General features: G+C 43.7%; 1 protein-coding gene across 1 annotated transcript in view; it reads right to left on the bottom strand.

Annotated features, from left to right (window-relative positions):
• The window catches only part of scfd1 (sec1 family domain containing 1), a 33,244-nt gene that overhangs the window by 9,590 nt on the left and 8,444 nt on the right, over window positions 1-15,210 (bottom strand). The window contains exons 6-16 of the mRNA XM_084382176.1: window positions 14,689-14,776; window positions 13,924-14,013; window positions 13,396-13,451; window positions 12,276-12,361; window positions 11,815-11,914; window positions 6,403-6,542; window positions 6,140-6,230; window positions 5,727-5,800; window positions 4,566-4,647; window positions 4,033-4,129; window positions 3,845-3,915 (exon numbers count right to left, since the gene is read on the bottom strand). Coding sequence (XP_084238302.1) covers window positions 3,845-3,915; window positions 4,033-4,129; window positions 4,566-4,647; window positions 5,727-5,800; window positions 6,140-6,230; window positions 6,403-6,542; window positions 11,815-11,914; window positions 12,276-12,361; window positions 13,396-13,451; window positions 13,924-14,013; window positions 14,689-14,776 — 975 coding nt within the window. The remainder of the gene's footprint in view (window positions 1-3,844; window positions 3,916-4,032; window positions 4,130-4,565; window positions 4,648-5,726; window positions 5,801-6,139; window positions 6,231-6,402; window positions 6,543-11,814; window positions 11,915-12,275; window positions 12,362-13,395; window positions 13,452-13,923; window positions 14,014-14,688; window positions 14,777-15,210) is intronic.

Raw genomic sequence — 15,210 nt, 5'->3', positions numbered from 1 at the left:
AGACATCAGACACTAAACTACAGCAACACGCTCGAGTGTTCTTCATCCGCCTCCTTCAAGAGGACCGATTAGCTGAACAGCCAATCAGAGCGACCTCTCTTGAGCATTACTTGTCGAGCCACAAAAATGAATAGATTAGTGGTCAACTATTACATTAATCGCTCAACATTGGTCCTGGTCAATGTCATCAAATAACTCCACTTAAACTCGAGTTCAACTTTCGCAAGTGCGAGAATTAGTGGGTTTAAACACAGGAAAGCTTCAGGGACAGACAAAGACTACAACGAGGGAAAACAAAGGAAAACAGCGCTCGACAACAAAACCAGCGTGGGAAAGATGGAGGCTGCAAGCGAGGAGGAAGACTTCACTACCGCTAAAGCTTTTCAAAACCTCAGCAAAGATATCCAAAACATGAAAACGGGAACAGGAACTTTAGGACCTCAAAAACCACATTAAACAGGAGATAAACCACAACACGGAGCTACAGGACGCTCTGCTTCACTCTCGTACACAGCAGTGACACTGAACTCAATCTATTTGGGGTTCGGACTAAAGACATTTGAGGACGAAACACTGATCAACAGTTTTCACCATTTTCTGATATTTCATAGACCGAACAACTCATCGAGGAAACAATGGACAACCTTTAACATGCTCAGCTGCAGCCCGAGCTGCTTTAGCAAACTGAGCTTCAACTTCACAATTATTATCTGACATGTCGGCGTGAAAACCTGGAGAATCAGACTGGATTTGATTTCATTGTGACACAGAAGCACAGAGTTAGTTTCTGCTTCATTAAACAGATTCAAACTGAGAAGATGAAGCTCTTTGTCCCGTTACTGAAGTGACTGACAACAGATAACCAGAGTTTTTATTGGAGAGGCTCAGCAGCATTACTGATGAATACCCATGACTTCAGTTGCTGGCCTGCGCCCTGTTTCACCGATGTTGACTGATCACTGACTGAATAATTGAGACAGATTGTTAAATGACTTCTGCAGGTGCAGCAGCTGGAGGTGGACACCGACTCTCGGCTTCACACGGACTCTCTGCAGGTGTCCTCTCATTCGTCCACTGACTGAAGTTTAAGAGTTTTAAACCTGCAGATCTCTTTGTTCACAAGTTCAAACATTGTCAGAATGTTCTAACGCAGACTGACCTCCTGGTGCATCAGGTCTTTGACGCCAAACTCAAGCTAATAGCAATTGCAGTGGCTGTCATGTTATAAAGGATGAGAGGCGTCTTCTGCCAAACTAAACCTGATCCAGCTGTGTTCGTTACAGTGACTCTGACCAGGAGGAACGTTGGCTCGCTCATCTTGGTTCCGCCACCGGCTCATTATGACATTAGAAACGTGGCGGAGCCAAGAAGATGTGTCCAAAATGTGGCTATTGATCAGAATGATGTGGTTTTGAGGACACCGGGGCACAGCTGACTTGAAACCATCTGCCTAAACCATTTCGACTGTGGTGATGTAAGCGTCCGGTGAAGAAGCCTGGCCGGTGCGATGGGAAGATCTGGAGGACTGTCATCTGAGACGCCAGGAGGATCTAGACTTTATCCAAACGACACAAATCTCAAGAGGAATTTCTACAATCCCAGAAATAAAGAGCGTCTTTACTCCAACTGAGGAGAAACCACCAAAGGTCAAAGCTTCTCAAGTCAGATGAAATGTCTGAGCGGCCATCTGGGCTCAGACATTGTGTTCTTGTTGGTTAAATTCTGTTTAGTTTTGTTTTGCACTTTACAACCAGTTCTGATCAGGTGTCCCCATCTGATGGCTTTTCAGATGACGCGGGACACGTAGTCGTGGTTTACCAAACGTTTTTCATGTCAACAAAGCAAAATGTAGATTAAAGTCTGATTTGGCTTCAGCTACATTCATTTTACAATTTCAGGACAAATTAATGATCTCAGGGATGACGGTACATCCAAGATTTATTTTTACAGGTAAAACCTGGACACAGAATGCCTCCGGCCACGACTATCACTACCGAGGAGGCATGATTAAACTAAGTATAGTGTAAAAAAAGTGATAATAAGCGACGGACCCACTGTCTGTCTACGCGGCAACACTTTTAACACAACACAGGCTTTTTGTTACGCTCCAGGTTGTAAACTTTAGAGCGGGACTCGGTGTGACCGGCTCGAGCTGGACGTGAAAAACAGAACACCTGTCGGGTTCGGTCAGAAAAAGTGTTAACATGACGTATGTTTCCTTTATTCAGTGAGCTGTGAGTCACATCTTTACGTCTGTATCTGTTTACATTCAGTCAGAACCTTCTGTTTGTGGTGTATTTGTGGATGTACAGACAACTTTCACTGGATTACTTTCATACTGAGGAAAACTCAGCAGATTACACAGATAAGCTCGACATGATCACGTATAATAACATTTCACCTCCAGTTAACCTTTAACTCATCATCCATAACCGCTCATTCTTTACAGGGTTGTGGGTCTTTTAGGACGCTCTTGAACTGGGATTTTAGTAATAAACTTAATATACCATATTAACTTGGAAAACAATGAATTAACCTTGAAACAAACTACAAGTCCTGATCAACAACATTTAAAAACAGGCTCATACAGATGTTTTAGTTTGAAACGTTTTCGCTCTCCATCTGTGTTCCTGTGGTGAACTGAGATAAAGGAACAAAAGCTACTCTATAAACAAAAAGATTATCATGTGATTAAAACTCAGCTCCTGACGATGCAGAAGGTCTGAAGAATGAGCAGCATTGTCCTGCTGTCTCCTCAGATCTACTTTCCTCAGCCTGTTTTGTTCCTGGAAGTTACCACTGAACCACAGGACGATCACAGAGTTCCCAACAGTCACAGTCGTCTTCGCTGAACCACAACCCTCACATCACCGTCCCTCCGCTGAATCATCTCTGATCTCACACAACTTCTAACACATCCCAGAGACACTCGCTGCTCGCTGTCACTTCAACTCTCGTCTTAAAGATGTGTCTTTAGGGAAACACTTCACATATGAGAAGTGCACTTCAGTACATGGGCTGTCTACATGCTCCTTCATATTAGCTACAGCACCTCACTGAAAACCCACCGTGACTAAAGCTAACTGTTGTTTGTGTTCCTGCTGTGAGTCGGGTTCAGAGGTGAACTCCTCCTGAACGTCCTTCACTCATGCGGCTCGACTTTATGACAGCAGCTGAGACGTGAGAGCCAAGTGGTGACGGTTTTGGTTAAGCTGGTGCAGAGGTGGTTTGGTGACTCACACTGGTCTTCTGTCTCTTTTCACTGAATCAAATACGATGACAGATCCAGTAACACACATCTGAAGCGGCCTGTTGTTATCCAACAGAGCAGCGGTTTGGAAATGCTCAGAGTTTGGAGATGCAAAGTGAAAACAGCTCGTCTAACTTGAGCAATATTTGAATATTTCCTTAAAGAGCCAAACTTTACTCCTGGATATTATTAGCTACACTTAGCTTGTTGTTAAAGGAGTCATTGTTAGGTCTGCAAGAAACTGACAGATAAAGTCCAAAACGTTGTGAAGTTAATGAAGGATGAGACACACGGGGACAGCTGCAGGACTTCAAAGCCTCAACATTTAATGGAAAAAGTTGTGGTTAAGAAGAAAATCTATTTTCTTATGAATCCTTCTGCTGCCCGTCTGACACGAGACCCTAACAATAAAACTTTAGGCACAGTCAGATGTGGAGACCCGCGTGGACCTGGTCTACAAAACAGAGGTCTAATTATTTGAAAGTTTACTGTTCTCTGGCATCTGTCTGATCTTTGATTATGTTTTCATCTAAAGAAGTATCCGGTCATGTTGGTTTATCAGCGGCTCTGCTGCTCATGTACGCTGTGTTTTACCTCTGACGGCGCCTGCTGAGCAGTGATGTAGTAGATGATGAAAAGTCTCATTTTGTCTTCTGGAGTCCCGGCTGAGAAACAAAAACATACACACAGTTTAGTTTATCTGGTGGATCTACCGATCATGTTGGAGTGTGTGTGTGTGTGTGTGTGTGTGTGTGTGTGTGTGTGTGTGTGTGTGTTCGTACCATCGGGGTCACTGATGATGTCCAGCAGTGATTTGTCTAAAGTCGACTTGCTCATCAGCTTCTCTTCGTACTCAAAGTAAACGTCCAGTTTACGACTCTGAGGACACAAACAGCATCGAGTGAGTATTCAAACATTGTACTGTGTACTTGTACTACCGTCTCTGAAAACACACACAGGAACGAACACAACACAACACAACACAACACAACACAATAATCTGCTCAATAACAACAACATAAAAGACACTTTCATAAAAAAGTGATCAAACTACAGAGCAACAGTCTGTGATGGAATTACTGAAATCTGTGATTAGAGAATTTAACAGTTTTAAATAATAATAATTTATAATAATTATTATTTATTAATAATAATACATTTATTTATAAACCACTTTTCTTGACGAGGTGACAAAGAGCTTCTCCTCATTTGCTGCCATCAAAGACAAAGAAAAGCAGCAAATCCTCACACGTAACCAGCTGGAACCAGAAAGCGTTGCTGCGTTACATCTGATTGGACGGTGACGGCGGCGTACCTTGATGTGGTCGAGGACGGCCGTGGCGACGTTGGTGTGCAGGTCGATGAGTCGTTTCTTCTCCAGCAGCTCAGGCAGAGAGCTGCAGACCAGAACAAAACAAAGGTGACCTTTTCAACCGGCTCCTGATTAACCAACAGTAACGCTACACTCCTCGAGTATCTCACAGTTTAATCAGCTGGAGGAGATGATTATCTGTCACACTCCACGAGTCTCCGGCTGCTGTTCGGCCCAAGAACAACATCCCTGTCTGCGACAATTTACAGTTTAAACTGAGTTCTGGACTCGGAGCAGCAGGTTGTTTTGGTTGAGCGGGACGAGAGTCTCTAACATGGTGTCATAGTTACATCCTGAGAGACCGATCACAACCAAAGATCCAATCAGGTGTTCTCTGCCTCTGGGCTCATCTGTCCTCTGAACGTCAAGGAAATTCATTCTTTTGTTATTGAGTCACTGAGAAACCTGCAAACAGTCTGCCTCTTAAACAAGGTCACCTGGTTGATTCACAGAGGGATTTTAAAGCTGACAATCATTTGTACAGATGAAGCTGCTGAGCTGGTCCTGTTTCTCTGTGAGCTGATTTCACCTCATGTAGATGTTTCTTATGTTTCTGCTGAGGCGACTTTCTGTTTGTTTCTCTCTCTGGATCGTAGAGGAGCAACGATGCTTTGGTAGTTTTAGAAAATAAATTACAGGCCTCTCTTTTTAATTTGGGGGAATCGCAGCTCTTTATTGTTGTTGAATGTGTTACCAAACTGTGTAGTTACTGTTTATTCTTGTTTGTGTCTCCTGCTTCAAACTTGGTTCTGATCCGGCTTGTGTGGAGACTCGAGGATGACATGAGCAGAGCAGAGCTGGTGCCGTGTTCATACACAACCTGCTATGAGTCTTTTACTTATCAGTACTACATTTGGCAGCGTAGCATGTTTGGTTACATTACTTTATGTAAGAGGTTAGAGGGCTTAGCTGCAGGAAGCTGAAGAGTCTCATCGGACTCTACTGAGCAGGCCCAGCGGCCCCAAACATGTGGAGACCTTTTCAGAATGTGAACCCAAAGTTATTTTGTTAAATTCAACTGTATAATGAACGTTTCCAGCTTATTGTAACATTTTGAGCAGCATGAACAGTTGGAGGCTCTGAATGAAGCTGTTGGATCAGTACCTGACGGCGGAGGTGAGCTTGGCTGTGTTGTCTGACAGCATGCTGATGGCTCCTTCATCCTCTCCCTCTAAACCCTGCAGACAGAAACACACAGAGCAGGAAATCAAACACAACAGACAATACTGAACCTTTTAAATTCAAACCATGTAAACATCATCGAACTTCTACAACAGGATGTGATAAACAAGACGAGAATCCATTTATTGTTTTCAGTGATTTCTGTGAATTTGATGGCAGAAAGTTGTCGAATGCTCCAAACTCAAATTCTGTAACATATCAGCTAAAGGAGACTCAGGAACACGTCAGCAGACTGAACAGTCAGTTTGTTAATGACTGATCCTGTTTTATAGCGTCAGCGGTGTACACTGAGGTAGGACACAGTCACCCTGACTACACGAGCTGTTGCGTCTCACCATGATGCTCTTGAGGCGTTTGACCTCGTCCTCCTGGGCTCTGTAGGTGTCCAACTCCTCCTGGACCGACTCGGCCACCTCAGGGAACGGACTGAAACACACATACACACACTGTTCAGTGAACTTCTGACCAATCACTTCACTTAATTAATCGATCTGTTAACTGAAAGAAAATCAATCGACAACTACTTTGACAGCACTTGCAGATTAATAACGATCCTGAACCAACCACATAAATGAACCTTTCCTCCAGATGAACTGACCTGCCCCTGTGTTTCTGCCAGAACTTGTCGGCGGCCGTCAGGTCGTACATCTTTCTGTTCTTCTTCTTTGGTCTGGCGCCGGCAGGAGATGGCTCCGCCCCCGCCCCCTCCTCCATCACCACCCTGTTGAGCTGGAAGTCCTGGTGGAGAAAAAACACATTTATGAAGATTTATTCCACCTTCTGTCAGGTGATCCTTGACGTTCCTCAGCTAAGGCTTCGTTGGTTGTTTTGGCAGGTTATCGTCGACACCTCTGCCAGTAGCTGTGAGGAGCTCGTCACAAACCCACGGCTGAGGCCGTTTTCTGTATTATTAATTGTTTTTCCTGCGTTAAATGATCTAAATCAACTCTTCCAAGGTCTGTACCCATGATGAAACCCCCAAGAAAAACCAAAGACGTCATCATCTACCTCCAGTGTACAGTTGTGAGTGATTTTGAGACACTAACTGAATATAAAACCTGATCCAGGAGCAGCGGAGGCCTGCTGTGTTAAAGATATCTGGGATAACATCCAGACCCGTCCTATGGCGCATCACTGCTAATTACACCACAGTGGATCGTGACTGAGGCTGACGGGGAGCAGATCCTCGTCCCAAACACAGAAACAAACAGCAGATCATAATATCGCTGTTGCCATGGGAACAGGCGAGGGATGAGAGGGGAGATTTAGCGTTGGGATCCCGTCTCCTGCTGGGTGGTAGACGGCGGTGTGCAGAGCCTGACATGTTTATAGGAAAGTGAGCATGCTGCCATCTGGACCACGTCGCACCAACAGAGACCAGAACAGAGTCTGGATTCTGGACCTGGACGACCCGACAGAGCGACGTTCAAAAAGTCTAAAAATATGGAGACATAATTTCAGCTGTTTTCAAAACAAATCAACTTGTTGAAGTGTCGTTTCCCGGACTCTGGTGCAGTGACAGCTTTCTGATGTGTTTCAAGATGCCGACACGTCCCATGGAAACATTTACATCACGTGATGACTGTCTCCTTTACTCTGCTGTGACCCTTTACTCTGCTGTGATCCTTCACTCTGCTGTGATCCTTTACTTTACTCTGCTGTGATCCTTTACTTTACTCTGCTGTGATCCTTTACTCTGCTGTGATCCTTTACTCTGCTGTGATCCTTTACTTTACTCTGCTGTGATCCTTCACTTTACTCTGCTGTGATCCTTTACTTTACTCTGCTGTGATCCTTTACTTTACTCTGCTGTGATCCTTCACTCTACTCTGCTGTGATCCTTTACTCTGCTGTGATCCTTTACTTTACTCTGCTGTGATCCTTTACTCTGCTGTGATCCTTTACTTTACTCTGCTGTGATCCTTTACTTTACTCTGCTGTGATCCTTCACTCTACTCTGCTGTGATCCTTTACTCTGCTGTGATCCTTTACTTTACTCTGCTGTGATCCTTTACTTTACTCTGCAGTGATCCGATCCTTCACTCTGCTGTGATCCTTCACTCTGCTGTGATCCTTCACTCTGCTGTGATCCTTTACTTTACTCTGCTGTGATCCTTTACTTTACTCTGCTGTGATCCTTCACTCTGCTGTGATCCTTCACTCTGCTGTGATCCTTTACTTTACTCTGCTGTGATCCTTTACTTTACTCTGCTGTGATCCTTTACTCTGCTGTGATCCTTTACTCTACTCTGCTGTGATCCTTTATTCTGCTGTGATCCTTCACTTTACTCTGCTGTGATCCTTCACTTTACTCTGCTGTGATCCTTCACTTTACTCTGCTGTGATCCTTCACTCTGCTGTGATCCTTCACTTTACTCTGCTGTGATCCTTCACTCTGCTGTGATCCTTCACTTTACTCTGCTGTGATCCTTCACTCTGCTGTGATCCTTTACTCTGCTGTGATCCTTCACTTTACTCTGCTGTGATCCTTCACTCTGCTGTGATCCTTCACTTTACTCTGCTGTGATCCTTCACTCTGCTGTGATCCTTTACTTTACTCTGCTGTGATCCTTCACTCTGCTGTGATCCTTCACTTTACTCTGCTGTGATCCTTCACTCTGCTGTGATCCTTCACTTTACTCTGCTGTGATCCTTCACTCTGCTGTGATCCTTCACTCTGCTGTGATCCTTCACTCTGCTGTGATCCTTTACTTTACTCTGCTGTGATCCTTTACTTTACTCTGCTGTGATCCTTCACTCTGCTGTGATCCTTCACTCTGCTGTGATCCTTTACTTTACTCTGCTGTGATCCTTTACTTTACTCTGCTGTGATCCTTTACTCTGCTGTGATCCTTTACTCTACTCTGCTGTGATCCTTTATTCTGCTGTGATCCTTCACTTTACTCTGCTGTGATCCTTCACTTTACTCTGCTGTGATCCTTCACTTTACTCTGCTGTGATCCTTCACTCTGCTGTGATCCTTCACTTTACTCTGCTGTGATCCTTCACTCTGCTGTGATCCTTCACTTTACTCTGCTGTGATCCTTCACTCTGCTGTGATCCTTTACTCTGCTGTGATCCTTCACTTTACTCTGCTGTGATCCTTCACTCTGCTGTGATCCTTCACTTTACTCTGCTGTGATCCTTCACTCTGCTGTGATCCTTTACTTTACTCTGCTGTGATCCTTCACTCTGCTGTGATCCTTCACTTTACTCTGCTGTGATCCTTCACTCTGCTGTGATCCTTCACTTTACTCTGCTGTGATCCTTCACTCTGCTGTGATCCTTTACTCTGCTGTGATCCTTCACTTTACTCTGCAGTGATCCTTCACTTTACTCTGCTGTGATCCTTTACTCTGCTGTGATCCTTTACTCTGCTGTGATCCTTCACTTTACTCTGCAGTGATCCTTCACTTTACTCTGCTGTGATCCTTTACTCTGCTCTGCTGTGATCCTTTACTCTGCTGTGATCCTTCACTTTACTCTGCAGTGATCCTTCACTTTACTCTGCTGTGATCCTTTACTCTGCTGTGATCCTTTACTTTACTCTGCTGTGATCCTTCACTTTACTCTGCTGTGATCCTTTACTTTACTCTGCAGTGATCCTTTACTCTGCTGTGATCCTTCACTTTACTCTGCTGTGATCCTTTACTCTGCTGTGATCCTTTACTTTACTCTGCTGTGATCCTTTACTTTACTCTGCTGTGATCCTTTACTCTGCTGTGATCCTTTACTTTACTCTGCTGTGATCCTTCACTTTACTCTGCTGTGATCCTTTACTTTACTCTGCTGTGATCCTTTACTCTGCTGTGATCCTTCACTTTACTCTGCTGTGATCCTTTACTCTGCTGTGATCCTTTACTTTACTCTGCTGTGATCCTTTACTTTACTCTGCTGTGATCCTTCACTTTACTCTGCTGTGATCCTTTACTTTACTCTGCTGTGATCCTTTACTTTACTCTGCTGTGATCCTTCACTCTGCTGTGATCCTTCACTTTACTCTGCTGTGATCCTTTACTCTGCTGTGATCCTTCACTTTACTCTGCTGTGATCCTTTACTCTGCTGTGATCCTTCACTTTACTCTGCTGTGATCCTTCACTCTGCTGTGATCCTTCACTTTACTCTGCTGTGATCCTTTACTCTGCTGTGATCCTTTACTTTACTCTGCTGTGATCCTTTACTTTACTCTGCTGTGATCCTTTACTCTGCTGTGATCCTTTACTTTACTCTGCTGTGATCCTTCACTTTACTCTGCTGTGATCCTTTACTTTACTCTGCTGTGATCCTTCACTTTACTCTGCTGTGATCCTTTACTCTGCTGTGATCCTTCACTTTACTCTGCTGTGATCCTTTACTCTGCTGTGATCCTTTACTTTACTCTGCTGTGATCCTTTACTCTGCTGTGATCCTTTACTTTACTCTGCTGTGATCCTTCACTTTACTCTGCTGTGATCCTTCACTTTACTCTGCTGTGATCCTTTACTCTGCTGTGATCCTTTACTTTACTCTGCTGTGATCCTTTACTCTGCTGTGATCCTTCACTTTACTCTGCTGTGATCCTTTACTCTGCTGTGATCCTTTACTTTACTCTGCTGTGATCCTTTACTTTACTCTGCTGTGATCCTTTACTCTGCTGTGATCCTTTACTTTACTCTGCTGTGATCCTTCACTTTACTCTGCTGTGATCCTTTACTCTGCTGTGATCCTTTACTTTACTCTGCTGTGATCCTTCACTTTACTCTGCTGTGATCCTTTACTCTGCTGTGATCCTTTACTTTACTCTGCTGTGATCCTTTACTTTACTCTGCTGTGATCCTTTACTCTGCTGTGATCCTTTACTTTACTCTGCTGTGATCCTTCACTTTACTCTGCTGTGATCCTTTACTTTACTCTGCTGTGATCCTTTACTCTGCTGTGATCCTTTACTGATTTTCTCCATTAGCCTGCTGGTGCTGCAGCTCTCCTCCATGACAGGCTTCAGAATTTGGATCAAATAGCTCATTAAAAATAAGATGTGTCAAATTTATTAGCTGTAGCTGTTCTTGTCATGTGTCACATGCAGAGTTAATCAACATTTAGGTAAAACTAAGTATCCATTTGGACTCCAGATATCAGAATCTGCCCAAGATAAAAAACAAATGTCTTTTAGTTGATCAAATGTATGTTTATGTTAAGCATTTGTGAAATAAATATTAACCGTTAGATCATCAGATGTTTTTGCTGCTCCAATATCAGCATGAGCCTTAAAAACCAGCGTGAGAAGAATAAACTGAACTTTTCTCTGTTGAAGGAAAATTAGTCCTGATGGATAAAAATGAGATTTGAGGAGTTGTTAAGAGAGACGTCGCAATGTGTTTGCCAAATACTGGTCTGCTGGTGCCAGTAGCTGTGTGTGTGTGTGTGTGTATGTGTGTGTGTGTGTGTGTGTGTGTGTGTGTGTGCGCGCTGATGACATGTTACATAACACATCCGTGTAATTCTACATTCCAGTGCTGTCAGTATTAACCTCAGCACCTCCCCAGCTGACACTGCTCTGCATGAACACATGAAAGTGTGTGTGTGTCTGTGTGTGTGTCTGTGTGTGTGTGTGTGTGTGTGCGTGTGTTCAGTGATGATGAAGTTTCACTGCCCTCAGATCTCACCACAGCACAAAATTTGGGGAAAATAGTCCCAAACAAATGCACGACTTCCTGTTTCTTCAGTGAGCAGCAGTTTGAAGAAACAACTGAACCAAACTTTTACCTGATGTTTAATATTTACGCCACACAGGACTCAAAGGAGACAGAACACTTTGTTTGTCTCGGCAAATTTGTTGATGACAAAATATGGACAGAAGAAAATGTGCATCGTCTGTTTCTGCAAAAAATTATATTAAAACAATATAAAAACAAAACAAGAACGCTGCCGACGTTTAAAATACTTTTTGTTTCTTAAGTGTTTAGATTCGTGTTTTCTCCTGAATCAATATAAAATGTGTGTCAGCTCATTCAGAGAGGACTGACTGCTCACCAGGACGTCGTGGATCAGCGCCTGATAGGTCCAGGTGTGGTGGAGGGGCGTGGCCATGTCCACATTACGGTCTGCCAGGACGAACAGAGGTCTCTGGAAACTGGAGACAAGAAGAAACACAACGATGAGTGTTACGATGGTCCAGGTGCTCCTCTGATGGTCCCACATCCCGAGTCAGGAAGTCGATGTTCTGACCTCGGTGTGTTCACGTGCATCACGTCGGGATGTGGAGCAACATGGACGCCAAAGAAACTTGTTTTACAGTATTTGAATGAAGCAACGGAAACGGCTCATTCGTTGTTGCTCGTTGGAAAAATGCTTTTCTGATTATTCTGACACCACACACACCAAAATTACACACAAGGCCGTGCAGCAATACAGAACTGCATTGTGGGAAGTGGAGTTTCACATGAGCCGACAGTGTTTGAATTGTATCGTTCATGACAGGAGCTGTTGTTTACCTGAACTGTCCGGCGGCCATGTTGTCTCCTGTGAAGAGACTGTTTCTGGCGTCCCGCAGGTTCTCACGGAGCTTCTTATCCAACTTCTACAACACACACACACACACACACACAAAACAAATGTGATTTATGTGATTTCATGTTGCAGTATCAAAATATAATAAAATATCATAGTTAACATTACATCAAAGTTCTTGATCATATCGATCCGAATATTATTGATTATTACTATAAATCAGTGCTGATCATCGCTCAGGGTGATCCAGTCAAGTCAGAGATATTAAAGACAAATATGAGATAAAACAGTGCAGTTAAATGTGTGACACCACCTCACAGTAAGTATTTTCATATAGAGCTGAACTAAGGATTATTTCACTGTTAATTAATCTGTTGATTATTTTTCTGGATGAATCAATTAACTCTTTTATTATAAAATGTCAGAAAATGTTGAAAGATGTATTTGTTTGTCCACGACACAAAGATATTCACTTTAATCTTTAAAGTTTACATTTAAAACCAAACCAGAAATACCAGCTGCACACTGTCACAGTATGAACGCTGCTCAGGTTTGATATTACAACATTTAATCCAGTGTTGACTGCCTCAAACATCGTGAAGCAGCAGGAGCTCTGGTTCACATGTGGAGCTCCTCTCAACACCTCCTCTCAAAGATCTTCAGCTGGTTTCTAAACTCCTGTTTTTCCTGTCGAAGCTGAAATATGTTTATTATGTTTGTACCCTGAAGACAACAAGTACAAAGAAACAAAACCTTTTCATTTTCTGCTTGTTGGAGGCAAAACATGTAATTGCATTACAGTTTTCCCCTTTTATGTGTGTGTGTGTGTGTGTGTGTGTGTGTGTGTGTGTGTGTGTACATGTGTGTAGGTAGGTAACATTTAACAAGCTGACATCTTAAAGAAACGACTCCCTCGGTAATTATAACTTAGTAGTTAACAACTAATCGATTGATCGTTGCAGCTCGAGCTTCATATTTTTGAGAGAAACAGGAAACTTGACAACACTTTGTGATTAAAACTGTAACTTTGGTGAAGCCGGTTTGTAACTTGTTGAGACTTTAGGATGGAAACTACAAACATGGCTGACATCAGCGTGAACTCACCACGGCGACCATCTCCGCTGCGTTTCCACGGGGACAGCGAATGATTGGCACCGCACCTGATCAACAACAACAACAACACACAAGCTTTAATTTTCTATTCAAACTCTGAAAATCACTTTTTGATGTTGAGTGTAAACATTTCAATACTCGCGAGACAAACTGCACAGTGACTGAAGTGAATAAATCACAGTGTGACAGACACGTTGCATCAGGAGGAGGATAAAGTTTGATCCTGCTGAAGCAGAGTCAGTGTCGTTCTGACAGAAACGTTTCCATCTGGTGGACGACAACGAGCGAGCAGGACAGATCAATCACACAAACAGCTGGTGATTATATTCACACTTCACTTTATTCTTCACGTTACTCTGAAGTTGTTTTCATCAAAGCAGCTGTGATGTCACTGAGACAATGACTGAATCACTGAACTCTGGTTCAGGTCGTCTGTTTTTCTGCTGAACAAACGTTTCAATTATTTTAGATTTTGACACAAACAATCAAATCGTGTCACAGAAGAAGCTGAGAACTCACCGAGAGTGACGAAGAAGCAGAACAGACTGTCCACGATGGTGTCCATGATGGCCTCCATGTCCGTGTCCTGGATGTCCGCTCTGTTGATGGCTGCAGGTGACACACACGCACACGCACACACACACACACACACACACACACACACAGTTGGTTTTCTTCAGACAGAAAAGGTCACATGACTCAGGTGTGACTTGTTTATTGGACAGAGTTGAGGTGACGTTTGCAAAACATTATGGACCGTCTGTCTCTTCTTCTGCGTCCAAACTGCCAACCTGGACTGACGGACTGAGCCCTGACGGACTGAGCCCTGATGGACTGAGCCCTGACGGACTGAGCCCTGATGGACTGAACCCTGACGGACTGAGCCCTGATGGACTGAACCCTGACGGACTGAACCCTGACGGACTGAGCCCTGACGGACTGAGCCCTGATGGACTGAACCCTGACGGACTGAGCCCTAATGGACTGAGCCCTGACGGACTGAGCCCTGACTGACTGAGCCCTGACTGACTGAGCCCTTTTTCGTCTACTTCCTTTCCATCAAAAACCTTGTATCTGCAGATAATAATTATAAATTCTCCTCCTTCAGTTAAACCAACTCTTTAAAAATCCTCGTGGATCAGCTGGAGAACAGACAGACAAAGCTGAGAACAGGCAGTTCGTCTGACGCTCTACAGATCTGTGGTCCACAGGTCAGTGACCACACGAACCTGAAGCTGCAGACTGACGCAGCCAACAGGAGACACGGGAGGTAAAGAGCGTTACCGTGGTACGAGATGAGCTCCTTGTTCTGATGGCAGAGGACGAACATGTCGTCTTCCAGAGTGATGAAGTTCAGGTACTGATCATACACCTGCGACACACACACACACACACACACACACACACACACACACACACACACACACACACACACCAGGACAGTTATGTATCACAGTGCTCTGTAACGTGGGGTGGACACAATAATGTAAACAGCTGACTTGTGAATTAAAACTCTCCAAACTGACTCTGATCAAAGCCGTGGTGTCGTTTTAGTTTGTTTGTTAGTTTGAGTTTGTAGTTGATATAAATCCTGCAGCTCAAACCGTCCTGACGTCTTCAGGTCTGAAATAAAATACTAATATAATAAAAATATAAACCTTAAAGTTATAAACTGTTCAGTAGATTTAGAGTCCAAACAACACACGGCTACACTTATCATGAAGCAGCCATATGTAGCTCTGGCGCTCGCCATGACATCGCCCTATGATGTCATCACACTGTAAGCAGATCAGGGTAACCATGGTA

Source organism: Pagrus pagrus (genome assembly GCF_965226575.1).
Source record: "Pagrus pagrus genome assembly, chromosome: 18".
Taxonomy (NCBI): domain Eukaryota; kingdom Metazoa; phylum Chordata; class Actinopteri; order Spariformes; family Sparidae; genus Pagrus; species Pagrus pagrus.
This window is presented reverse-complemented; position numbering and strand designations above follow the sequence as displayed.